The following is a 27,884-nucleotide window of genomic DNA, read 5'->3' as shown; positions in this document are numbered from 1 at the left end:
TTACAGTTTTCTCATGATAAATCTTGAAATATTTGGTGTTTTTTCCCCTCGAAGTTTTAGAATCATTTCCAACAAAAAAAAAAAAAAAGAAATCACACTTGTTCAGAGTTTTTAGTCCACACACAAATGGAGTAAAAAAGACATAAAAAGGAACTCAAAAGTCAGACTCAAAGGTAAGTCAAAGGCTGAAGTCTTTTCTTAAAAGCATAAATTTTTAAAGGTATCGCTTGAGTCTTTTTGGATCTGCTTTTTATTTCTAGAGTTCTTGCATCTGGAAAATCTGAGGTCTTTTCCACAACTTTCTTTTAGGAAACAGTTCACTTAACTGACAGTCTTTCAATCTATCTCAACACCCATGGATTTGTTCCTGTAGAACAAACAGCATGGGCTTGGAGGTCCAAATAACATACCACTGTCCTTGAAATATACCCATGCAATGATAGCAGAATCTCAGCTTGCCTACTGAGTGTTTTTTGACAGGAAGCCGAAACACAGTTGAAGTGGAGGACTAGCAGTAGTAGATGCCCCGACACTAACAGTTCACAGTGCCCAGCACTCAACAAGACATATTCTACTGCTTGTAAATAACAGTGTTTACCATTTCTATAGGATGGGAAGCTTTAAGTAAATAGTTTTAATTTTGGGTACTAAGTTACTACCAAAGCTACAAAGTTTTGGCAAAAGAGCCGCATGCCCTTCCCACTGTGAAGTATCGTACATTAGACATACCTGTTTAACCAGCATCCTCTTTTTCTCTTCATTCTGCTCATCTCTGGCTTGCAGATCTCTCTCAAACTGGGCTTTCATGGCTTGCATGTTCACCTCCAGACGAAGCTTAGCATCTTCTGTGGCCTGCAGTTCATCTTCCAGTTCCTCAAGCTGAGTCCTCATCTCTTCAACTTGTTGCTCTAAAGTTCGTTTTGATTTCTCCAGCTCATGGACCTAAACCACAAACATTAGTCACGCCCTCTCTTTCAGCTGTCTCAACAACAATTACTAACAGCAAAATAAGGTATTATACAAAGACAGCATATAGCATTTTGTATAACAAAATAAGGTGTGGAAAAATACTTACATTTTTGCCCACGTCATCTTTAGAGCTCATTAAGTCCTCCATATCTGTACGCAACTGTTTGTTCTGTCTCTCAAATTCTTCTTTAGCTTCCAGTGCTTCTTCCAAAGCCCGAGCCAGAGAAAGTGCTTTGGTTTCCTTTTCCCTTGCTTCAGCCTCAGCACGATCTCTCTCCTCTGCATATCTGGCAGAAATGTTCTTCTCTTCGGCCAGCATCTGAACACAAAAATTAATTAATATATCTTGCAAGTTCCATGACCAAGTCTTTCCTGTCAAAGCTCTTTCAGTCAAAGAAGTAGTTAATACTCTAAGCCTAATTGGCTTTCAGAAGTTCTGTCTGGCCTCTCAAATCTTGATCAAAGTCCTGGTGAGAAAACAGCTATAGCTGTTTTGGGATGAGATGAGGAAAGAAATTCACTACTTTATTACAGAGGTATTGTGTTATTTTCATCTTTCAGTCTTCACATCCTCTCTCAGACTATCTTGAGGGATTAAGATAATGCTTTTTAAGACAAGTTCTTGTTCCAATATAATTTCTGTCTTACGTATGAAGAGTTTATTACTTTATCTAACAAGCTAAGTAGAGCTAGCATTTAGCTCACTGAAATCTTAAGCAGCTACTTGTAATGAAGGCCAAGCTGCTCACAACAGATTTATCAGCAACCACAGTACTCCAGTCAGGCCCTTCTTTTTATGAGACTCCAAAAGTAGTTACTACATAACCTAAACTTGTCATTTAAAAATCACAGAAAGATAGCAGGAAACTAGACTACCTGATCAAACTTCTTCTGCTTTTTCTCCAAGTTAGAAACAATCTGGCGCTGATGGTCTAGATCTACCATCAGGTCATCCAGCTCTTGCTGCAAGCGATTCTTCGTCTTTTCCAGTTTGTCATAAGCCATTGCCTTCTCCTCTAGACGTTGGCTCAAAGACTCCATATCCTTCAGTAGTTTCTTCTTATTTTCCTCCAAACCTTCAATGGTTCCCAAGTCATCATCTACCTTTTTCTTAGCATCAGCCAACTGAAATTTTACAAAAGAAAATAAAGTTGCTTAGTACATGACAATAAGTAAACAAAGGCATCACATCTAGAATGCAAAACCAGAAATGGACACTATTATGAGCTAAGGCAATGAGCTAGCAGCATACTAAACGGTAGAAAGTTCTGTCCATTTACAGTTACTTCGACCAATCACTACTGCTACAGAGAAAGAACACAGGAAATTTTATTCAGCAATTCAGACCAGTATTCATGCCAATCACATGAAATTCTTCAAGAGGTTCCTGGTACCAATTCATCTCACCCGGAATTTGTAGGCCTCATAGAAGTCCTGCCATTTACAACAACTTACCTGTGACTGCAAGGCTAGCATTTGTTTCTCCAAGTTCTTTCTAGCCTCTTCCTCTTCTTCCTGCTGCTCTTGCAGGTTGTTCTTCTCCTCTTCCAGCTGCCTAATCCTACTGCTAAGATTGAGTTTCTGGCGGGTTTCTTCTTGAAGCAGCTCCTGTTATACGAACATACAAATTCAAAGTTCATTTTGGTTGACAGCACGTTAAGTTTGGCCTTGGGTTACCACCCTCCATTATGGAGGGTTTACAGACATGAGAGGATTATAGATACCTCTTGGGTGCCTATAGCAGAAATGGGTTTGAAGGAAACAAAGCTGTCTAAAACTCTGACACCAGCAGCCAATGTAAAAGCAATGATCACTGCTTGTCTCTATTTGCAAAAGTATTCTCTCTGTTCAGACTTGACCAAGCCAAAGCATCCATTACAAGGGTATAGCTTATCAGCTTACTACTCTTCAGCATAGAGAAGCCATTTCTCTAACAGTGAGAGCCATATATAGGATTAGATAATTGTTTTCAAACTGCAGCATCTCTAAGGACCAGTGTGAAATCTGAAGAAGGGGCAGATATACTGGTAGTTGACATTAGCTATAAGAGATTGTCAGAGTCCACTTATTTTCCTCTCCTAGAAAAACATCTACGTCTCCAGAAATATAATTCGGAAATTACACTCAAGTCTGAAAACCAGAGAGACCATTCAGAACCAGAGATGATGATATTTAGGAATTAATATATTAAGTAATGAAAAATGCCCCGTAATGGTCCAAGCACAGACAGCTGTGTTTTACGGGACAGTTGCATTTTTCTTCTTAGCCTGAGGCAGGACTCCAGAGTTAGCCGTAAGAACACAAGAAATTCTAATCTTGATGGACATCACTAGCCTGAATCTATAAGCAGCAGCTGATCGGGTTTTAGAGCTGCTCTTGCATTATATCAGCTGCTTCAGAGGGAGACACAAGATCCTCCTCAATGAAGAGGAAGGAAGCAGTTTACCTACAAGGAACTTTTCTTATAAAGTCCACAAACGGAACCTATATTGGAGTGACAACAGTGCATGCTCTTTGCTATATAGGGGGGTGTGGGGGAGGGGTGTGTGTATTAAAAAACAAACAAATATTTCTCACTTAAGTCCTGGTGAAGACAATATACATCATCTGGTTTATCCTTCAGATCTTGAGGCTTTTGTGGCATTGGTTTATTTTCAACATCTGCAGGTTCTCTTTTCTCTCTTCAGAGCCATTCTCGACTTTTAATATTCTATACTGTTTTGTAATAAGGCACGACATCCCATTCAGTTTTGCCACAATGAAGACTGACCAGCTCTTTCCTTTCCAGATTTTATCTGAAGTGATTTTTGATCTGAGGCTACATCTCCTTAGCAAGTTGTACAGCCCACCAGGAGCTGACCTGTAGAGCACAGCAACTGATGCAGAGGACATAATGTCCACATTTTGTGCTTCACGGGGTCTCACTTTAAATTAGCTTTAGCTTGGGTCTGTCGGGTGAAAACCACTTAGCAATTTAAGCACATTAAGCATACACTCTGGAACACATCTTCAGTTAGGCTTCATTCAAAGGAAATCCAAGTTACATGCTTTAAGACTGCTCCCAACGTGAACCAAAGGACAACGCGGGGAGTTGCTTCAGATTCTCACTCCACATTTATACAGGCAAAAGAGCACATTTAAGTGCTGAATACATAAGTATAGTGGCATTATTGAACTCAAAAAACAAACACTGGCAGTTTCAGGAACTTAAGCTGTCACTAAAAGATGCAGTACTCTCCCTTGTGCCTTTCTTATATCCCAAGGATCTTTTTTACATTAATATTTTACTTGGAAAATCTTTTCTGACTTATTTCTTAGTCTCTGTGGGAGATAAGTATTAAAAGAGAAACGGGAGTGTATAGTCCATCAAGTAATGAAGCTTAGATAACCATAAACTGGCTCCATATGTAACGAAACCATCATTAGACAGCACATTTCATTAGACTTCAATAGGAAGTCAAGGAACCAGTGTCTACCCAAGGGACTTTCAAAATCATGAACCAAAAAAAAGTATTTTCGGTTTGCAGTTAGCATTTCAACGTGGAACAAAGCTACAGTGCAAAGTTCAAGCTCTGCTGCACACACACCTGTGTATCCTGAAGCTGAGATTCCAAACTAGCCGCATCCTTGGCAAACTTAATGCCTTTCTTCTCCGCTTCCTCCAGGAGACTTGAGACATTATCCAGCTCGTTCTGCAAAGCAAACGGCCTAAAGGTAACACCGTGCAGCTGACTCATGACAGCCCAGCCCCAGTGGGGGCTGGAGGCGCAGAGCACAAAACCTCAGCAAATTCCAGGCATGGCAACTAAGACAACAACAGCTCCCAGTACAGAGATGCCACAAGCTAAAAATATAAAAGTTTGGCTAGAAATTTGATGTTGAATGTCAATCTTCAATTTAAGCAGTGTAACATCACAAGAGTCAGGCAAGCTATTTAGCGAGCATGTCATTTCAGTGTCTGCATTCACACTTAAATGCTATTTTTAATTACAGGGCCATCTTATGGGACCCATTAACTCTGGGACTATCAGGGTGACAAGCTGGGTTTCGAGCATTAGTGCAATAGAAAAGGTTACTGCCAGGTGCAAACTCTTGCTATTTCAGGCTATGCTACTGGCAGATACTGTAAGAGACTGCCTGAAGGCTTCCTCTGAAAAGAACTGGGCCATTCTCTTTCTGAGGTATTTTAGGTTGATTTAAAGTACTTGGTGCTGTGGTTAGAAAGGCAGTCCTGGTTCCCATTTGCTCCATTTCCTGGAAGAACGTGGCCTTTGCTTGTTAGTCCCATCCATCAAGCTCCCAACTTTGAGGGGGAACAGAAACCAATGGCTATCGTGAGTACCTTTTGCTCACATATACAAATGAGCTCAGTTACCTCTACTCAATCCCATATCCAAGCCAAAACCCAGAATTCCAGTTGTCACAAGCTAAACTATGCAGAGCCTTCACAGAGTTTGGTCTCCAGGATAGGGAGTCATGCCCTTAGGAGCCACTATAATTCTTGCACAACTGGGCAGGCATGACATTAATCCTAGGTTTCTTGAACTACCTCCTTCCAAGGCACGCCACAAATTTGAGACCCCTCAAGTACTCATGCAGGCAAGACTGAGATCACCTCCCATGTCCACTACAGGAATCATTCCTGAAGAACTAATCTTTGAAAAGTATTTCTCCCAGTTGCTTCTGTATATGTTTAAAGCTTTATTTTCTTGCCTATTTTTCAGGAGTTCAGGACTTTGGAAGAGTTCAGGTCCATACAGCCTTACCTGCAGCTTGTTAGCTTTCTCTGCCAGCTCCACCCTCAGTCTTTCTCCTTCTGCGACCTTAGCAGTTAGCTCTTGTACCTGAGCATCAAGCTTCTTCCTCTTATGTTCAGACTCCGCTTTGACCTGCTGCAATACCTTCACCTCACAGGCTAATTCCTTGTTGTCAGACTCTAGACCTTGCTTGTTCTTTTCAAGGTTTGCTTTGAACTAGGAAAGACATAAAAGGATAGAAATTTAACACTTCACTACATATCAATAAAGTTTTCTGCTAAAAAACATTCACTCGAGCAAACCAGGCTTTAAAGTTCAAACATAAAACAAGTGCTTGGCAAGTTGTAAGCTGGGATTGTTTAAAACATTTCCATGTAACATTCTGCGTGCATTAGTCAAAGACTAATAAATTAACGCAAGATCCACTTTCAGACATCACAGGCAGCAGTGAGCACCAGAAGACATTCTATGACTTGAACAAGATCTGGGACATCAGTGCTGTAAAAATGACTGTTTGAGCAGCACTGTAAGCAGGAAGGAATGTGCCCATTAACAGATCAGCATGGCTCATCTCACAGAAATAAAAGGAAAGATATCAACTAAAGCTGCCCTGATTTTAGTAGGCATAGCAGCTTGGAAGTGCATAACAAAGCATTTTTCACCACTGCGCTCACATTTCCTCCACCTCCCCAAAATGTTTTCAAAAAGTAATAATCAGCATAAGTGACGTTTAAGTCCCATTCTCTCTTACTATATCACCTAAACCGACATCATCTTATTATGAACAGGAGCTTTAAGACTGCAGGGTACTTTTCCAGACTTTTTATATTTTTATTGATAGTATTTAATAACTAAGAAGCAGAAGACAGGTATAAGATATTTAGGTGAATAAACTATAATTTTCCACCAGCTTTAATTGCCACATTTCTCACTTAGTATTTTTATTTAAGGAAGTTTGTAAAATATTCTCTACAGGCAACATAAAAATGTTACTACAATATATTAACTGTCCACAAAATGCATTTGTGAATGATCAAGACTAGTTTCACAAACTAAGGACACTTAGGGGGGTGGAGGGGAGTGTTGGAATAATTCTGCTTTTGAGCAAGACACTCAAGCTATACTAGAAGGAATATTACTACCTAGATGTAATAACAAGGGTGTGCTTCCTCCTACCTGTTCTGGTGATGTTGATCACAGAACCCAATACAGCTGTCCAAACTGGCAACATGTTCCACAAATATCTAAGCACTGGAGTTCATAGTACAAGTGTGAAGTTAAGAGTGGCTGGAAGAACTTTTACACTACTTGCTCTTAACTTAGTTCTTTTCAAGTGCCTACATTATAATTACCTTATTTGGAAGCATTTTGCAGTTCACCCATGAGAACTGCTTTTCTCCAAACGAGTGTGTGGACTACTGAAGAACTCACATAAAAGCATTACATGATTTATCTCTAGGTGCATCGTTTCCAAGTCTAATGAAGACTTTTTGGATAGATGCCAAGAATGTCTAATAGTTACAACAGGTTCAACAAATCAGTATGATGTATTTGAGTCAATCTCAACTGTTATGCATGCATAAAGGAGGGCAATTTAGCTCTGCACGCAGATGTCAGTGGAAGGCACCACAACAGTTATTTTACTTCACATAAAACCCTGAAGCAGGAAAATATATTTCTGCAGCTCATTTTCTGCTTACCCTTTTGGCCTGTTCAAGTTGTTCAGAGAGCTCTTCCAGGGCAGTAGCATGCCTCTGCCTGATTTCCTGGATCTGTGCTTCATGGTTCTTGGTTTCTTCTTCAATTGCTTTCTTCAGTTCAGCCACCTCCTGTTCACGTTTCGTCCTAGAGAAAGCATCAAGGGTTATCAAAATCAACATTTTAGCCTTTTGTAAATTAAACAGGATTTTAATAGCGCCTTCTTATAAAGACGCGTGACCGTACCTCAGCTCTTGCTGTGCTGCAGTGGTATCCAAGGTATCTTCCAGTTCAGTTTTTAAAGCCTCCAACTCCTCACTTAAATCTCTTTTCTGTTTTTCTGCCTTGTTGCGTGATGCCTTCTCAGATTCAAGATCCTCCTGGAGTTCAGCAATTTGAGCTTGCAACTCTCTTATCACCTTCAGTGCATTGTTTTTCTGAACTGCTTCTTCATCACCTCTATTAAACAGGAACATAGCAGTTAATATAATTATATTTTATAGCTTCAAATGCTATTCTCATAATAGTCTAGTATTACTAAAATTAGGTATATAAGTGATATCTCGTAGAAAAAAGCTAATAGCTTTCCTACTACAATAAAACAGACTTCCCAAAACTTTATAGAATATAAAAACAAAACAAAATACTACTAAACCCTTATTCTTAATATCTTGACAGGCACAGTGCCTCAGGTACTACAGATATACTATTAGGATGATCGAGTTTTCAAGTTTACATTCAAGTATTCAGAATTTGCAGATCTCATTAGATATTGCCCCACAATTTTCTCCACCTACAAAATTACAAATTACTCAAAAAATACAAAAAGCGTTTAAAGTACTGCACAAAGCCTAAAAACGCATATGCTACCCAATAACTGAAAATACTCTGACTGGTAAGAAGGTTGATTGACAGTTGTATTTTCTTCCCTTTTGAAGCCGAACTTTGGAGAGTAAAAAAAGCTTCCAGAGCCTAAACAGTTTTATACACTGGTGAAACTTCTTTTTAGTGGCTTTATGGAGCAAGGACACTGATAAAACACTGAACTTTTTTGCCAAGTCTACTTCACAGCACACACATCTAGAGTATACGATTACCCTAAAGTAAGTATACGATTACCCTAAAAAGGAAGCAACTTCCCGAGACAGAAGGCACCAAAAGTTTCAGGGTAATGCAAGTAGCTGTTTTCTACTTTAACGTTACCAACTCTAATTAATATAATGTCTTCAGTCAACTGAAATTCAGTCTGGGAAAAGTTTCTACCACAGTTATGCAGTCATAACCTCCATCATGCTCTGACCTAGCAAGAGCAGCCTGTAGCTCTTCCTCTTTCTTGGCCAGCTGGATCTTCAGTTCTTCAATCTGGGCTTGCAGCTCAGCTATTTGGTCCTGTAGGTCTGTTGTTTCACCATCAAGTTTTCTCTTAGCTTTTTCTAACTCTTGACGGGTCTTTTCTTCCTTTTTCAATCGCTCTAGGCAAGTGACAAAACATTTTATTTATCAGTAATTTCTTGTCTAGTCATCCTCAGAAGATTTGGGGGTAGGGGAGTAGGGTGGGAAGAAGGGTAGGAAGTTTATACTGAATCTATTCTTTCTCCAGCCTGCAGCTGGAAGGTCAACTGCAAAAGATGAAACAGAACTACAGGATTTAGATGAAGTCAAGAAAAAGTAGCAGACCCTGGAGAAAAGCAGTCTGAAATGAGATATCAGAAAGATAACCTCATCTTGGTAGAAAACAAGGAAGGGGATCAAACAGAAGAGCAATTTTTGAGCTGCTGGGGCAGATGATCACACACCAGGATTTAGACATTAAGACCAGCTAAAGACTGGAAAAAGTGATCGTTTGCATAGTTTTTGAAGGACTAGGCTAGGCTCCAAGGGTCTACTGGAAATAATACCGCTTTAAAAAACCTTGGATGAAATGTTTTTGCAAGTATCTGTGCAACTTCAGAACTCACAACCCACTGAAATTTGGGAAAATTTCGCAACCTCAATAGCTTCTAGTAATTTAATTTTGTAGCTGAGATACTCCTGCCCTGAAGCATTTCTTTGTGTGAAAAGCATCCAGGTATCAGTGCCACAGCAGTAAAATACATTTACTTCATCAGACTGTTGTCTGATTCAGATAGCTACTAACTGCATTGTTTAGCAGTTAGCTAATGGCCAGGTGCATAGTCACAGAAAGGTTTTGCCAAACCACTAGCGCTTAGCATAGCATTACCACTATGCTAATTCTATGCATCAGCATAAATTTAAGATATCAGATTTGTCATTCAATATTTTGTGGGTGATCTATGCACAGATTTCTCTCACACCCTTTTTGAGCCTGCTATTCGATCAGGATCTCATCTTCTATATGGGGAAAGAGGGGCACACTCCAGAATCACCTCTTAGAGCCACTAAGGACAATTTGGAATTTTCCAGGCAGTCTACACTAACAATGGTTTTCTTCTCTGAACAGTTCCTCACTCAAAAAAAGTAATTTTTCTCTGTGCTTTTACATTACATTTCTGGGGAGTTTAAGTTAGAAGATTGTCATAAGAGCCTATCTTGCAACTGAGAAAGCTAAGAGTAAACTGAACTAGATTATTGTTCAAATTTCAGTAACTAACAGTGCCAAGACCCTAGGGGAGAGAGCTTAAAGGTGTCTTGAACCATCTCCAAGAGTAAATACCACTCTACCGTGCTTTACTAGCCAAAAAATGGCATGTCTTATATTTAAGCTTTAATTTCCATTTCTAAGGTCATCATATAGTCTCAGAACGGCAGCATAACCAAATACATCTGACAAATACCTTCAAAAACACTAATGCTGATTTAAGCACACAGCTGCTCAAGCATTATTTTCCAATGAGTGAAGCTTACTTATGCCCATCTTAAGGTCTCTGAATATGACTTTGAAAGGAAAGGTACAGAAGATTAAAACAAAGAAGATTAAACTTTGGTATTCTTCCATAAGCATGTCAGTTTTGAAATATGAAGCAAGACCGGCGATAATACAGTCCATGAAAAACTATTTCCAAATTAGGGTTCAGAGAGCAACTTAGTCTTACATTTGTGCAACTCTGACATGGCAATTTATTAGTGTTGTGCAATAGCTATTTTACAGCCATAAGTAATTTTTTAAATAAATCTAGAAGGGTTTTATATAGGGCTGATTTAGTCTGTCACTATACAGCAAAACAGCCTGAAATAAAGGCCCAAAGAAACTGAACTATTTTAGACAAACAAAGCATCAAGAAAAGCAAAATGATTCAGATTTGCTTATTCAAAAAATTTTAGAAGCTTAATGGCTAATAACATTCTTTCAGAATTATGCCATTCTAATGTGTTACATTAGCAAAGTGTAGCAACTTCCCTCAAGAGACAGATGTTTTGCCTTGTTACTAAGGGATTTATGCCACATCATGAATTTTTGAGCGCGTCTGTAAATGAAATGGATTCTCAAAACTGAAAAACTAACAAGTTAGAGAAGAGTAAGATGGAGCAACCAGATGCAACAAAGCCATGCAAGTGAAGTAAATTTCTTATAAAATCTAGATAAACAACAAACAATAACTATTAAGGTTTGCATTCATTGCAATGAGTGACCCATTTCTTTCTAGCATGATTTGCAAGCTGTTAATAGGCAGATTTAGTAAGATCAAACCTTCCAAATCGGTGATCATCATTTCTTGCTTGTTCTTGAGTTTGGCCAAGTTTTTGGCCTTTTCTTCTTCTTCAGCCAGCTGAGAGGTACATTCAGCAATTCGATCCTCCATCAGCTTCTTTTCCTAGTTAGGTGAAAATGGGGGGAAGAGTAACAGTTAAAATACAATTCAAAGATTTTCTAAGCACCATAAATAACTAAGCATACGAAATCCATATAGAGGCCTCATGCAGCATATTAATACAGATTTTATTTCAAGTGACCATCAGTATTAGGGATCTATTTGAATAGGACAGAAGAACGAACTTTTTTTTTTTTCCCCTATAACTGTGAGATTTGGAATTTAACACGTGAGTGTTTAATCCAAAACCACTTATGGAGATCTGATTTTCAGACAGTATTTGCTCCACACTTTTTGAAAATCAGGTCACATTTCATTACCATCTAAGACCAAAAACATCTTTATAGTTTGAAAAGAACAGGGATAGTTATGATAAACACCATCACCATCTCTTAGATTTGGAAGACTCATGAAATTGGTCAGAATATATGGGAAAACCCTCCCTTTTAAAGGCTGGTTCTAAGGAAGTTTTAAGTGCCTCAGCTTCAATACATTTACAAACTCCAAAAGTCAGAAATCTTCAGTTATAAACTCTGAAGATAAGATAGCTGTAGTCTTAAATGGTTTGAGAGCTGTCGCTGGATAATACTATTCCTTGCGAGCAGAATCTCCACCACACATACTGGTCTCACCTTCAAAAATTTGGAATTTTGGTCCTCCAACAGTAGGATCTCTTCTTCCATCTTCTTGATCTTTGCTTCAGCTGTCACTTTTTCAAGTTGCAACTTCTGCCGAGCTCCCTCCTCCTCATCAAGCTGTTCCTCTAGGTCCTAGGAAAAAAGATAGTTGCATATGTGCGTTCTCCATGTTACCCACTTGTTAAGTTTTTTCTTTCACTTACTAAAAGGAAAAAAAAAAGTATTATTTTGAAGAGTCAGTTTTCCTGAATGACACTAAAAATGCTTTTACTTTATTAGACTCATTTATAGTATCAATGATCTGGTAATGAAATTTACAGCCATGTGAGAGACAAGGATTTTTTTATACTGTATTTCAGCTTTGTCAAGCATATACAATATGCCATCTAGGAAACATACACTCACTCCACTACAATCTTTCACCTTCCTAATTTTGAACATGAAATAAAAATACACTACAGGGAGAAAAACGGCCCAACTGTACTTAACCACAGTGACATTAGATTGGGCTTCCTAGCATACTGCATCTGAGCAGGGCACCAGGTGTTAAAGCACTAGCATCGTGGACAAAGGAGGAAGCTGTTCCAAATAGATAATTCAATATGTGAATAAAGCATGTCATAGATGCTGGGAACTGGGAAGAGATGCCATTGGATGCAGGTCCCCTGATTTCAGTATGAATCTAGATCGCAATATTACTGCTGGAATGGTTTGGAGGTTGACGCAATTAGTCAGATACTAGTAGAAAAGTAATAACATATTGTGCTTCTATTCATTCGTAGTCTTAAATAAGATTCTCAGCCATGCATTATTAACAGACACTTATTAAAAGGCATCAGGAACTGTGGAATATGGGCTTTTTCCTCCTTCAAGTACTTCAAGTATTTTGAAAGACATTTCAAAAGTTATCTGGTATTCCCTCAAACAATAAGGATTTATGAATTTGTGAAGACGCCCATGTATTCAAAAGGAAACATCTAAATCCTAATTTTCACAAAAATAAGTAACTTGGAGCAGTTTCTGTTCCGTTTCATAAAACGGCAAAGAAGGGACATTCTTCAAGATGTTCTCACTGGATTTAAGTGAAAATGAAACATTTCTCTCTCAGAAATGAGATCATCTCATTAATCTGTTTCTTCAGGAAAGCAGGTAAGCCACGTGCAATAATTTCCATTTCCTGCCTCGTCAAAAGCACTTGCTGACATCAAGCCTCTGCCTACATATGCTATAGCTCACAACAGGCCATTTTGACTTCTCTGTTTTTTTCTTTCTTCATTCTCATATCCCTGAAGACCACAGAGCGCTAACCACACTGAACACGAGAAGCAAAGAGTTCAAGCTGATTTTATTCCATATATGACGCTATGGAACTAACTTCCTCCATGCTCTGGAGATGTCGAGTCAGCTTTCAATCCTTAACAGTTCTGTTTGCATACTTCTCCATTTCTAGTGTACCAAGAGATGTACCTGAATATGGCCCTGCATTTTCTTTTTCTCATTCTGCAGTATTTGGTTTCTTTCCTCTTCCTCCTCCACCCTGGACTCCAGATCATGAAGAATTTCTTCCAGCTCTTGTTTTTTGGCAGCCAGACGAGCTCTCATCTCCTCAGCTTCTGCAAAGAGCTCTGTCTCAGCCTGTAGTTGCTCTGCAAGAATGTTCTTTTCTTCTAAGAGCTGTAAACATTACATAAAAAGTAGAAAAACAGCAAAAACTTTACTTTTCAAAGCCTCTCAGAGATTGCACATATGTCAACTATAAAGGCACTTAGAGGCCAAGTTCTGCTTCAGTTTGAGACTCTGTGGTCAAGGTCCAAAAATGAAAACTTTTATCAGAGAGCTTTATCAGCAGTCCAAAAGATACCAACTCTAAGAGGAGGGTTACAGTGACATTTACTCACTTGTCCTTGCAATTAAAGAAAAGATCCCACTGTGCCTACCCTACCTCCTCAGCTCTCCCAGCAGCAAAAGGATGAGGGACCTGTCCGTTTCACAGACTGTCCCTCACGCGCTCATCCCTGCAGAGTGACTGAGCGCTGCCACCTGTAACTGGGTAGAAGCTGGCACTCAGAACCACTGGAACAGCAACCACGGAGATATTGCACTAAAACAGACTACTGCTTGCTTTGTAAATTTGACAATAGGAATTAATGTTTTCCCATTCTAGATCTGCATTCCCGTTCCATCGTATCTCATAATTACCATAGTGACAAATACACATCTATCTTTATTGACACTCCATCAGCTATTCTTGAAATTGACATCAATTCCTCTATCAGCATAAACGCATTTCCAGTTTTGTCCACTAACTGTCATAACTGTGTTTCCTCACATTTCTTAAACGCAGCACAGGCATGCCACAGAAGCATTCCAACCTGAAAACACACCTGAAAAGCAAAACAATGCTTTGACTGATATTTTCCTGAAAACAGGAAAGGACAACAGAATCAAACCTATTTTTTCAGTATAAGGCTTTGGTGATCCTGGAGGAAGGCTCACGTTGCAGCTTCCTATTTCAGCTTTCAGAGAAGTGCAAAAGGAGTTAATTCACTTGATTCATAGTGCTTTTGCTCACGGGGGCCTCCCCAGGATGATTTCCTCACACAGAATGATGTGCAATACATGTTCTACATATTAAAAGTTGATCTTAGGTACTAACCTGTTGATGTTTCCTTTCCATTTCCTCGAGTTCTGCCTCCACTTTTGTCTGTTTTTCCTTCACCTTCATTAGCTCCTCATCCTTGGCCTGAAGTTCCTCTTCCTGGCGAGTGACCTGAAGAAGAGGCTTCACCTGCAGAGTTGAGACAGACAAATAAGAAACCACGTTCCACCTACTTACAATAGTCACAGAAAGTAACAGAACATAACAAACCTTTGTGAAGACTCTCCACCACTGCCAGTGCCTAAGCTTTAAATATGCAGCACAGTTCCGCTGCAGGATTTTCAGTGCGCTCAGTTGCTGTTGTTTCTTTGCAAAGGCCCTGAAGACACAGCAAAAAACGTTTCTGCATATTAAACACAGCTGAACGTACACATATTTGTGTTTTTAATTTTTAGACTAGAACACTTGCAGAGCATAAACAGGTGCATTTTTAAGTTTTAGTGGCTAGAATGATTTATGAGTGCTCACTCCTTATATGGGGAAACAAGGCAAGAGCTGGATTCACCATTTTCATTGCAATAATTACAAATGCTATTTACTTTTACTATCGACAGTCTTTTTTCTCAAACAGATAAAACCAGGATGGATCACAGACACTGAACTCTCCTTTAATTTCAGGAAAGCAGTTTTCCAGAGTACCGTCAAGAACCTCTGGTGGAGCAGGAGAGATTTTTTGCTTCCAGAAGCTATACTCTAAATAGCTGCATGTGTCAAAGGCAAGATTAAGAAAAGGAAATACTGTTATGAAATAAAGGTGCAAATTTACCTCTTGATGATGGATGACACATTTACAGTTTATCATACAACATTCATTCTTAAGAAAAAATTCTTCCCAAATGGAAGTTTTGAAGCATAGCTCCCTATTAAAGACACTTAAGACAAGCATGAGAAGATCCAATCATAAAAGCACACATACTTTCTAGCCAGGTATCCTCTACAGACTGCCTGGAAGAATATAATAATGTCTGTAATCTTCAGATCTCGTTCTTCTTCCAAGTGTGCCAGGACACCAGCTCGGAAAAAGATCTTGCTCTGTCCAATTCTGTATAAGTTGGGGTCAAGCTCTAAGGCTCTGATCTAAATGGGAGGTAAGCATATTGTTTTCACACATAGAAAGGACAACATTGCTTCTGCTTCATGTTTCAAAAAAAATTAGAGGTAAACACTTACCATTCGCTCACAGGCTTGTTTACCATCCATAAAGCCTTTTGGAATGGCATTGGGAGTAAGGATCTCATACCTTTAAGTAAAAAAAAAAGATTTTAGATTGTTTCCCTTCTTCCTTCTTCAGGAAGAACAAAATAAAAAAAAAAAAAACACCCATTTTGTTAGAGCAACCAAGCTGTAATATTTTCATAAAAGGCTAGGATGTTTCCTAAACTAAGGAACCTGCAAGATTAGACTCCTTAAATAAAAATATGTGAATGGGGGGCTTCTGACTTAAACTTTTAAAGCAAAGCAGTAAAAAAAGATGTCTTGGTATTTACTTGGTAGTTACTATGTCTATGTAGTTACTATGTCCTGAGGTTAAGGAGAACTCTACACAATGCATTGATCACATAGCATGCAGATAAAGCGAAAGTTTCAGGACACAAAGTGAAAGGAAAAACAAAAAACAACAAATAAATAAAAAACAAAACTCAAGAGCAGTCATTCAAAAAAGACCGGAGTCAATTCACTTTTTTCTCCTGGACTCAAAAAGGAATAAGGGGAGGAAAAAGAAAAATTCACTTTGGTGGCTTTTACTGTCATGTCTTATTACAAACCTATGCACCTTTAAAGGGCTTTTGGCAAAACCTGTGCTTTCTGATTATCACTTTTGAAAGTCCGGATTCTGTAGGCCTAAATGAAGGATGCTCATTAGCACTAAGCAAGAAAGAGAAAGGGAAAATGACTTGTAGCGTTTTACTGCTTCAATTTCAAGCTACTTCAAGAAACTCGTATTATTTTGGATTTTGTTGTAGTGAGTTGTTGTTTTTTTTGGTCTTAAACCATTTAACAAAGAATTTCATCTCAGAATAAAAATTCAAAAGACTCTTCTTGCTGTTACCTCTGTCTAAATTCCTGGAACACTATCCTGTTTGGAAATCCTTGTCGACAAATCCTAATTCCTTCCAAAACACCATTGCAACGAAGCTGATCTAGAACCAGATGTGGATCCAGTTTTCCAGCCTGAACAAACGAAACAAGCGTTATTTTCGTATCCTCAATTTGTATGCATGGAAAATTGCAGTTTAATTTTTTATTATTTTTCAGGCTGCCCTCTCCAAAGTCAACTGTCTAAATAAGGGGATGCATGTGGAATGCTGAGAAGATATCTGGTCAGCGTGAAAGCTTTTCAAAAATTTGACTTCCAATTTCGAACGGACACAAAAAGCACGCCTGATTTAACATTCATGTAGAAATTCTTTTAAAGAAAAAGAATTAGAAAAGTGGTCTATAACACATACCCTCTTTTCATGATTTGGAATGATGCAGCGAACAAAATTGGGATTAGTGTTTCGGAGCGTTGCCATCAGCTTGGTGAGAGATTCCTTGTACAGCTGCCCAACAGTACGAAACATGCCCTTCTTAGTCTTGTAGGCAGAGCCAAAAGCGGTCTCTGTTATTCCAGTAACCTGATCCAGACCCACAATACGATCCACTGGGAAGGATGAGAAAAAAATAGTTAAGTGGACCTTAATATTTGTTAGGTATAAAGATATACAGAAAGAGGAGCAATAGTGCAGCAGCAAAAGCTTTGTGGAACAAATGACAGAAGATGCCATCAGTAGGCAAGGCAGTCAGCATGTACTAGGGACACTGTGCAGAAGCAGTGGAACCAAAAGCCACAAACTTATACAGCAGAACAGTGTAGCTTTAGTAGATACGTACTAAAATATCCAGCTCTTTACTTGCAGTTCTACATGACCAGTAAAGCCATTTTCTTTATTTTAAGTACAATTGAAAAGACAGAAAATTGCCTGGAAACCAGCAATTATTTGAATTCTTACAATGACAAATATTTCCAGGTTGAAAGTTGGGAATTAGATATCTGCACATATTTGCTTAAAATGAAGAGTCAATTGATGACTATAGAGATTAAATGTAAGTTTCGTTGAATGTTCAAAATTGTTTGAGAGCATGGCTATTTATAGAACAGTTAGAAATAGTGACAGTTGTTTCAGTGACAACTAAAAAAAAAAGTATTTGCCAGAGTTTTGCTAGTCTACTATTTTGAAAAACTCTTTCAAATTGTGCATATACCTGTAAAGCCTCTTTGGCAAAAAGAACAGTTTCAAAATAGGAAAACTGCAGACCAAAACTGTCATAGAGCATCAGAATAGAGACGAAGGTGGGGTTTTTTTTTTCTTTTTTTTTCCTTCATTTTTAGAACACAGCAAACATTTTGGGTAAGGATCTCTATGGTTTCCTCTTCACAAGCACAGAATAGAAAATCTGACTGCCATCAATATGACCGTTAGGGCAAAAAAGTGATTGTGACTCAATGTACATTTCAGCAATTAAACAGCTCTCAAAAGGCAGGAGAAAAAAACCCACTTAACAACCTAATCATAAGAGCTGCTATTTCTTAGTACTGAGCAGATACACAGCGTGTATTGGCTCTCTGTGAACTTCAAGCTTGCCAGCCAGAAACAAGCAACTATACGTAGGCTAAAATTGAAACTCGTAAAGTTTAATTTCAGTCTTCGAGTTCACTCAAACCAAAGCAAAGGGAATTACACTTTGCTGCCAGAATTAGTTTTGTGCTTAAGAGTTAAGTTTTTATTATTTTATTATTTTCATTTTATTTTATTTCATACTCGCACCCAACTGTCTTTCATAGGTCTATACAAAAAGGAAAATTAAAACCAGAAGAATACAGGGCAGCAACTTTGAATAACCATTTGGAACCGTCTTTCATGCAGTTCAGAACACAGCCCAGATCCTACACACACACAGCTTTAAGTGCCAGAGTCTAAGCTGCTTACTAAAATTAGAGCAACAGGGAGGTAGTAAAACTTCATAAGATCATATCCCACATATTTAGTTTGAAGCAGAAAATAGGATAAAAATGATTTGAAATTTTACAGAGGATGAGCAAAACATTTTATAAGTATTAGAAACATGCATCTATCAGATACCACCACTGACTGGACATCATTCAACTATCTCTAAGATCACATACTTTTAAAAATTTTGTGACAATATTGAAATTAATTGCACATCTTTTGTTTTTCTCCCATCTGTCCTCCAACTTACAATAACGTTACTAACATTTAAGCGAGGAATATGAAAGTGAAGCGTGACCTTTCCCTACAGGCTAAGGGCAGCCATTGAACAGTATGACTGGACTATAACCCACTGGCTAAAGTCTTTGAACTCAAGCCCTCTAGTAACTCTCTCAGGAAACACCACTAGTTTCCACAAATATGCAGTATATCAGGACTACTGCAGGATAAACCCAAGTAAAAATGGGAAAGTTTGAAGGCATAAGCTCCATGTGGTCAAAAAAAACATATTTTAAAACTTGAGGAGAGGAAAAAGGGAGGGAGGAGGAAGGGGTTGGATAAAATAGCTAAAGCGTCTTCAAAATAAATATTTCAAACAAGAAATGGTTTTGCTGATTTCTTAATTCCTTTAAAAAAAATAGTGCAACTTCTAAAAAGGGAAATATAAATGTTGAAAAGAGTTTTTTAAATAAAAACAATTCCAGGAAGTCTGGAAGAAATGTATTTCATTCAGTACTCCACCGCAACTGCAGCACTCATTCTAATTTTTAATACATTCCTCACCTCTTCTCCCCCAAAAGACATCCACATTCTAAAACATTTCAAAGTTTTGTCAATGTTGGACTGCAGAAAGAGGCTTGATAATACTAAAAATGCCTATACGCTGTCTCGAATACTTGGAGCTACAAGGGTTATTATTTAAGAAGCGATTCTGCATCTCAACATGGAACTAGGAAGCAACAGACCTTTTCATTTGCAATGCTTAAATGCAATGCATAAAATATAAATGCTATATGTATGCAGCAGCAACTGAATAGGTATGCGCTCAAAAACATTTGCCTTGTGGAGGTATACCTAAATTTAGCATGAAATGAAAAGTTCATGCAAGCCTACGAGCAAAAACGGTTTTCCTGTAGATACAACGGCCCTGCCTTTAGGAGACCTATGATTTTTATATCCATTCACCTGGTGGATCATGAAGACCAGTAATATTGTCATAGAAACAGGCTCTCTGAATATTCTGAATCTCTAAAGCAGAGAAACAGTGAAAACAGAAAGACAGAAGAGCAGATACACAAGACACTTCAGTTAGTATACAGAACAGATTTATCAATTGCAAGCAGACTTTATATTGTGCTACAAAAGCAATCAGGCCACAACATATTCCATGCACATTTCAATAATCACTGGAAGCAGGTTTTGAGTATTTGTACTGAAACTCTTTTGCTTCTATGCCTGTACCCAAAAGGAAAGGAGAAGATTCCCGACCAAAACATTGTGTATATTTATTGTGCATATTTAATAAAACTGCTCTCTGTAGCTGAACCAAGTAAGTGACTATTGCTTAGAATAGAAGGGAAACTCTTGTTAACTCAGTATTAACCTACAGCATCATCTAGATCATAAACTTGATTTCTTCCTGGAGTAAAAAACTACAGGATTAATATACTGTAGTTACGTCTGTAATTAATATACTTTAACGAAAAAAAAATCTATGGTTGAGAAGTCCCTATTAAGTATTTATTAGGTAATTTCTGCTTGGAGTATTTGGGTAAAAATGGTGAGAGAAACCTTAAGTTGATGTGCAGGGAAACTGGCAGTGTGATATTGAATAGAAGTAATATTGGATTTCGTTTTAACATGCAACATCTGTAAGCACTAGTATGGCTGTTTATGAGAAATAATTGTGCTACTGCTCACATAAGATGATGTTTTATTAACAGCAGCACCACTACAACTATTTACGCTCAGGACTTCACTGCAACAAGTCAAATTAAGAGTTTTGGATATGATTCTACAGATAAAATTTGACACAGCGTAACAAGTCGTAAGTGAACATTAGTTCAAATAATGAACACGAAAAGCAGCTAATCAGAAATGGTACATGTGCAGGGGACCATAGGAGCAACCCAGCTCCCCTGGTGGTACTTTCAATGCTAAACAATAGAGAAAATGCTGTAGATATTTACAACTCAGAGGTGGATGGTGGGGAACATGCACAAAAAAAACATAACTCATCCAAAAAGGTTAAATCCGTAACAGCCTGGGTACTCAGCGCATGATCTCTTACCATCCTTCCAAAGCTCTGCAACAAATTTGTCAGAAGACTGGTGCAAGAGCGTAGCCACATTGTCATTCAGAGGGTCCATGTTCTTCATCAACCACTCATCTGCTTTGTAGTCTACCTGCAGAGTAGCAAAGTTGCACATGATTAAAGAGACTACCATTTTTAGTTTTAGATTTACTAGCTAAAAAAGTTTCAAAATAGTATTTTAACTTTCCTCCTATTCTCTTTGCGATAATTCTTTGCTCTTAATTGTCTCCTCAGAACAGCTCAGAGTACCACTAAGGTAATTAATCTTTTGTAAACGTAAATGAAATGTTATTATTATTATCATCACTTTTTTAAAATTAGCAATCTGACTTTCTTCTTACTAATAGCTAGCATGCATTTACAATCTAGTGTTACTGCCAGAAACGAGGCATCACTGGGGAGATGTAAAAATAACTCCAAGTACCAAGACCCTAATTACATTATCTAAATTACAGGACAGTAAATTAAGAATGTGCTGCAACATGAATATTTTTAATTTGACTCTACCAGTTATATTTAAACAATTCATTTCATAGGGAAAACAAACAAAGCTCTTATCTTGACAGAACCAATACTGTGGTTTGCAAATAAAGTAGAGCTCAGCAGTTGAAAATACAAGTCAGAACACCAACATGGATTTCATCCCAGCCCAAATCCTAGAACCTCTCAAGTCCAACAAAACTTCTGCTATGTAGACTAATACGTTTTTGCTTCAACCAGAAAGTTAACTATTTCTTTTTAAATAATGTCTTGGGAAGGAAAGCCAAATTTAAACATTTCCAACACCCAAAAATAGTTCAGATCATCTTAGTATTTCCACAGGAAAAACTATTTTAAAAAGCATTTCAGTTTTGAAGAGAATATACTTTCTGATGGAAAACTGAAAAGTGTCTTCTGTCAGGAAGATACACAATACAGTGCCAGTATCAAAAAACACCCATCCAGTGTGTTTACATCCCAGCAGTAAGGCACCAAGTCATTTCACTCCATGTTGTTTACCTAAAAGTTTTAATAAGCCTTTGTTTCACAACTAACCTATTATTAATTGCAATAACAGTGATGAGTTTACCATTTCTAAGTTACCGTTTTAAAAATTGCTATAACAAAATATTTACTTCACTTTTTGCTACAATTCTCCTATCTAGTTGCCACCACCGACATTAATGAACAGACAATAATGGACCATTAATACTTTAAATCAAAATGAATGGATAGTTCTTAACCATTAGCAGAGTCACCTACTTCTAAATATCAGGGCAAAAAATTGGTTCTACGATTAAGTTTAAGCAACTATGAAACTCATTATAGCACGGCCTTATGGAATAGAATAGACTTAATGATCACAAAGGTCCCATCCATTCCTACATTTCCACAAAACGTGGACAAAAATTTCAGTTACTTCATGGGCTTGTCCAACGCTACATCTGAGCTCAACCCCTCAGCAAGAAAAAGATCAAATTAACAGTAAACACAAAAAGATACCATCTGTAGCTACGAAAGGGGGTATATAGAAAGTCATTAGTGAACTGGTGGGATGAAAGTAAAGATGGTGGTATTGACTCAGCACATCTTCAAGTAGCCAGTTATGCTATCAACTTGAAAACACACAAATTCACAACAGATTTCTTTCACTACAAGTCCTGAAAAAACTTACCTGCAAGGCACACAGAAGATCTGACAACAAAACTAAACGAAACTGAAAGGAAATATTTGCTTAGTGTCCAATTAAGATTTTTTCAGCTTTGCTTTTTATGTAGGAAAAAAAGTTCCATCATAGCACTCCTGAATATGCCCAAAGGCCCCCTTCCTGCCCAACTATTTCTAAATTTTGTAGCTAATACTTCATAACACTTTCCCAAAAGCAACATTTCTAACCAAGCATTCAACATTTAACCCTTACCTTCCCTGCATAGTGAATAATGCAGAAATCTGCTTTATCCTTTAGTTGCCTTGGCTTTTGGAATTTGGAGTGGGTTCCTTGCTCTTGGACCAGTTTTTCCACAAATGTCTTATCAGTAGCTTTAGGGAACCAGCACTCTTCATCCAGTAAAGCTAACACACCAGGAGGATTTGCCTGAAATGCAATTGGATTAAATCTGTGTTAATATTTAAAACACAGTATTTCAATATTTAATATTTAAAGAACACCACTGCACTCAAAACACCACTGAAGCCAATGTAAAAAGCATCTAGATTGATTTCAATCTGATCCAATTTAAAACAAGCTTTAGGTGAGTCCAGTTAAAAGACAGACATAATAACTGTTCAAACAAATTAATGCCAGTATATATGGACTCAGCCATGGCTGACCTGATCTACTGCTGGTAGTAGCCCTGCTTTGAGCAGAGATTGGAATAGGTGACCTCCGGAGTTCCCTATCAAACAACACTTCTATGACATATACGTATACAGCAACTCATCTACATTTCCACAGTAGCTAATGTTATGCTTTAATGAGGGCTAAATTGAAGGCAATTATCCCTCCCGGCCACTCATTACTGCTGTGGCAGCCACTAAGCCTCCCCTGGTCAACCCCTGGCGTTGATATCCAGAAGCAGCATCCAGAGAGACTGAGCAGGCTCAACTTGAGCAGTCAACAAAGTTTTTACATGCTACCTCTCTCTCTCCATATAATTTAAGCACTCCATTAGAAGGTTTGTTTATTCTTAAAAAGAAGCAGAGAATAAACGTCTGCATTTTACAGCTGCAGAACTGTATGACAGGATCATTTTTCTCGAGGGAGACAGACCGAAGTACACAGTAAAGCAATGGAAAAATCGTTTATAATGATTTATATTTCAGAAGTTTCTTGTGAATGTGAAGTTTACACATTTGAAGAGAGATGATTATATGTGCCTACTACATGGTATCACATACTCTTATGACTTTGTTTATAGAACAATTAAGAGAGTACTGCCATTTGCTTTTCAAAAAAGCTGAAGTAATTTGAATACTTTATACTTTAGGATATGCATCTGAATATCTGCATATTGAAAACATCCACACTTCTCCCCTCAGGCTTTTTGGCAGAGATTTTACCTTCAAAGGAGGCAGAACTTACTGAAGTTCCGCACAAAGTGCGGAACTTCGATAACTGAAACAAGATTTCCTTTTTCCTGCTCTAAAGAAGAAGAAAAAAGCCTCATTGGCTTTTCCTGCTCTTCAGGATGTATAGCACCATAGGCAGCAAAGACACTTTACGTACTTTACGTGTATTCTGGAGTAAACGCAAGCTGAACGTACAACTGCAGTAACCGTAACACCCTAGGTTTAATAAAACAGGTCACAAAATAATTTTGACTACGGCATACTTTTGATGCAAGAGTCACCTTTCAGGAATGACTGGGCACTGAAACAGATTGCCCAGAGAGGCTGTGGAGTCTTCTTCTCTGGAGATATTCAAAACCCGCCTGGACATGATCCTGTGCATTGTGCTCTAGATGACCCTGCTTGAGCAGGGGGGAGGTTGGACTAGATGATGTCCAGAGTTCCCTTCCAACCTTGGCCATTCTGTGATTCTGTGAGACCCCCCCCAACCCTCAAGAAACTGACTGCCCCTCCTGCTCCTTGAAACCATCTTCAGCTTCCACATATTGAGCAACCAGAAGAATGTATTAAGTAGTACAGTGATAACACAACTTTTAACACAAGGCAGATTTTATGGGAAAAATTCTACTCTAAATTAAGTTTCAAGAATTTTGCTATTTTTTTCAAATGAAAAATTTTACTCAAAGCCTTGAAAATCTTTCTAAGTGAGCCACCACGCTAAAGCTCCTATAAAGCAATGTCATGGTTTAATGTGACAGTGACAGGACTAAAGTCTTATTAATTCTAGGTTTTAAAATATATATATTATATATATATTAAAAACAATATATATCAGCTCTAAAATATATATATATAATATATATATACACACACATATATATGTGTACACGTGTGTGTGTGTGTGTGTGTGTGTGTGTGTGTGTGTGTGTGTGTGTGTGTGTGTGTGTATTTATTTATTTATTTATTTATTTATATAAATAAATAGCAACTTCACATCTTAGCTCAGCATTCTTACACCCTAACATCAGGACATAAAATCTGTTAAGGACAAATCCTTTTACTAATATATGGTATTTTAGACTTGGGACTTAGGCTGTCACTTCTTGTGACAGTTCCACAAGACATCTGAGCACGGTCCTAATATTTGCAAGCAGGAAAAGACAAACCCATATATCAAACCTCCTCTCCTCTGAGCATTATAGACTCACAAACTTACAGGTCTTTCTATTAAGTCAATGCAAGGCTGCAGATCCAGTCCAAAGTCAATGAAGTTCCACTCTATACCCTCTCGTTGATACTCCTCTTGCTCCAGGATAAACATTGTGTGGTTGAATAACTGCTGAAGCTTCTCATTGGTATAGTTAATGCAGAGTTGCTCAAAGGAGTTCAACTACAAAATAACATTAGTAAGCATGAATAATTCAATGACAGGATCTATCATGTATTCCAAAGTAAAAAAAAAAATATGAATTTACAAGAAATGAAACTGTGCAACCTATATTTTAAAGAAAATTGGTAAAAGTGTTAGGCAAAATCTCTTATATTCCCTGCTACATACGGTAAACTAAGGTGTAATAGAAAAAAAACAACAACAAATAACCCACAATGTTGCAGAATCAACACTTATAAAAAATGGTTTAGGTTAGAGCATGACTTTTTGGCCCTATAGTTTAGTGTTTTTGAAGCATTCATGTGCTACAGAACATGAAATCCTCCTGCAGCCTTGGAACACGGTCACATTCAGTGGTTCTAGACCAATAACTATGGCTGAATGCACAATAAGAGGGAGAAAAAAAGAAAAAAAAAGTCTAATTATCAATATTTTAAAATACCTCAAAGATTTCAAATCCAGCAATATCCAGAATTCCAATGAAAGATGCTCCCTGTCGTTTGGTCCTGTCCAAAGCTTTATTAATGCGGTGAACAAGCCAGCGGAAGAGGCGTTCATAAGTAGCCTTTGCCAAAGCTTCCACTGCAAAGTCTGCCTGAAAATCAAACCCGTAAAATTTACTTTTTCTGGAGAGGTCATCAGCAAAATGTGGACACAGATGTTATCAAAAATAACTAAGTAACAGAAGAAGTTTAAGGCAGTTAACACCACTGAAGAATGAAAGCAAGCAGTAGAAACAGTATGAAGTTTGGTTAATGTCATGAAAATGTGTTTTTTAACTGTTAAATAAAAATAAAAGCTCTCTGAACATTAGACATGTACAACAACTGCATTAAAAAATAAGACCAGCAGAAGGTCAAGGAAAGGGAACGATTCCTTCTACTCTGCTATCAATTTTTACCATATAATAACAATTATTCTAGACAGCAAGTTTAAAAAAAGTTGGTGGCAGTACCTATTTAATCCCAACTCTTTCTATTAAAAGCTAGATACAGTTTCACTTCATCTTTAAAGCACCAGAGCTTACTTGTTCTTTGGTCTGGGCTTTCTGAACGTAGTCTCTGCCAACTTTGATGCGTGGTGTCAGTATGGCTCGGGTGAACTCCATCACATTCATTCCCAGTAGATGGCAGAGTTTCTGTGCAACTGAAGATCAAAGTAATAAATGCAAGCACTTAAATCCTCAACTCTCCACAGCAACTAGCAACATCAGTGAAACAAGCTACAAACACAGACAGTCAAGTGCCAGCTTAAAAGTTTAATAGTCATTCAAAAATAAGGTCAGGGAGATGCACTTCTGTCTGGTGGACAACAGACCTACTCTATTCACGTCTGCATCTGAGAAAGACTTCCTTCTCAAAGGTTTGAGTAAACGTCTACAGAAATACACTACCGAATTTCCTTAACAAAGCGGGGAATACATTAGATTTCATAAAATTGCAGGGAGGTCACATAACAGATATTGGCCACGAGTGTTCGTTTTGTTATTTTGATACGGCACATTCATTTTTAACATCTCCAGAAAAATGCACAGTATGAACAAACATACCACGTGTCAACTTTATTACAACTAAAGTGGCCTAATAAGCTATGTTTTAATTTAGGTAGGTACACCAGTGTAATGCTATGGCCATTTCTGTTACAGAATATATCAAATCACTTTATCTAAACAATTTAAAGCACGTATTTGTAATATTTTGTTTAGAATAATAATACAAACAGCAGCTCACATTCTTTAGGCAGCACGAACTTTTCTGGTTTCGTATCAGTTATTTTAAATAACATATTACGCACTCTTTGCATATTCTTCCTGCGTTAATCCCTTTTTCTAAAGGAACTTTCCAATAGGTAAGGGGTTTATGACTTCAGATTTCTAAAAATGAAAGTGACGCTAAAGATATTTTTAGGTCTGGGTAAGTGTTGCCCTTTAGCAGGAAGCCCTCCATGCTGTATCTGGTAAGCATTTTAACTCCTTATCCTACTAATTTGTCAGCTCATTCATCTGTTGTCAAAAACAAAGCCATTTTTACAAATCAGCCTTGAAAAACAGATCCTAATACCAACATACAGAAGCATCTGCGCTAGTATTGAAGAGAGTACTACTTGGTGTCAACGGCCATATATGAATATATGGCCGCACTCTGGCCATATACTCATTAGAAGGGCTCAAGAATCAAAACACAACTTAATCAAGGAAATTAGGGTAGCATCACAAACTCAGCACTAATCTCATTTTAGCTACATACATGAGCATTTCTGTGCTTTGAGTATAAACATACACATGGGCATATCAGATAAAACGCACAAAATTAGGTGTCTAGTACTAGATGTCCTAAGCATGTTAAACACAAACATCTACCCACCCACACATGGAAGTCGAGAGCACTAAGTAGCCCTGTCTCATCAACTTCGTAGTGTGCCATAATGAATGTCATACGATGAATACTACAGTTTAAGAAATAAAGTTAATTTTTCCCCCCATACAGTACTCCAGACATCACATTCAGCACTGTGCATTCATGAAAGAGGAGCCGATTTTGTTGTCCCTGGCTTTCATGAAGCTTGTAATATAACATAACACAGCAACCGACTGACTTGGAGGTAACACTAAAATCACGTCTGATTCAGGTGCAAAAGGAAGTTGCAGTC

General features: G+C 37.9%; 1 protein-coding gene across 5 annotated transcripts in view; it reads right to left on the bottom strand.

Moving 5' to 3' along the window:
• The window catches only part of MYH10 (myosin heavy chain 10), a 104,288-nt gene that overhangs the window by 9,341 nt on the left and 67,063 nt on the right, over positions 1-27,884 (bottom strand). For all 5 annotated transcript variants that reach the window (XM_068913443.1, XM_068913441.1, XM_068913446.1 and 2 more), the window contains 23 exons: positions 26,263-26,381; positions 25,678-25,830; positions 25,062-25,235; positions 22,698-22,871; positions 20,774-20,888; positions 16,942-17,135; positions 16,542-16,663; positions 15,662-15,731; positions 15,408-15,568; positions 14,702-14,810; positions 14,489-14,620; positions 13,300-13,506; positions 11,827-11,964; positions 11,074-11,197; positions 8,725-8,896; positions 7,671-7,883; positions 7,427-7,571; positions 5,736-5,942; positions 4,557-4,661; positions 2,425-2,577; positions 1,846-2,094; positions 1,076-1,288; positions 730-942 (listed from right to left, as the gene is read on the bottom strand). In XM_068913443.1, the coding sequence (XP_068769544.1) occupies positions 730-942; positions 1,076-1,288; positions 1,846-2,094; positions 2,425-2,577; positions 4,557-4,661; positions 5,736-5,942; positions 7,427-7,571; positions 7,671-7,883; positions 8,725-8,896; positions 11,074-11,197; positions 11,827-11,964; positions 13,300-13,506; positions 14,489-14,620; positions 14,702-14,810; positions 15,408-15,568; positions 15,662-15,731; positions 16,542-16,663; positions 16,942-17,135; positions 20,774-20,888; positions 22,698-22,871; positions 25,062-25,235; positions 25,678-25,830; positions 26,263-26,381 (3,662 nt within the window). The remainder of the gene's footprint in view (positions 1-729; positions 943-1,075; positions 1,289-1,845; positions 2,095-2,424; positions 2,578-4,556; positions 4,662-5,735; positions 5,943-7,426; positions 7,572-7,670; positions 7,884-8,724; positions 8,897-11,073; positions 11,198-11,826; positions 11,965-13,299; positions 13,507-14,488; positions 14,621-14,701; positions 14,811-15,407; positions 15,569-15,661; positions 15,732-16,541; positions 16,664-16,941; positions 17,136-20,773; positions 20,889-22,697; positions 22,872-25,061; positions 25,236-25,677; positions 25,831-26,262; positions 26,382-27,884) is intronic.

The sequence above is a fragment of the Struthio camelus genome, chromosome 19 (assembly GCF_040807025.1).
Source record: "Struthio camelus isolate bStrCam1 chromosome 19, bStrCam1.hap1, whole genome shotgun sequence".
NCBI lineage: Eukaryota > Metazoa > Chordata > Aves > Struthioniformes > Struthionidae > Struthio > Struthio camelus.
Note: the sequence above shows the minus strand (reverse complement) of the source record. Positions and strands in the feature narration are given on the sequence as shown.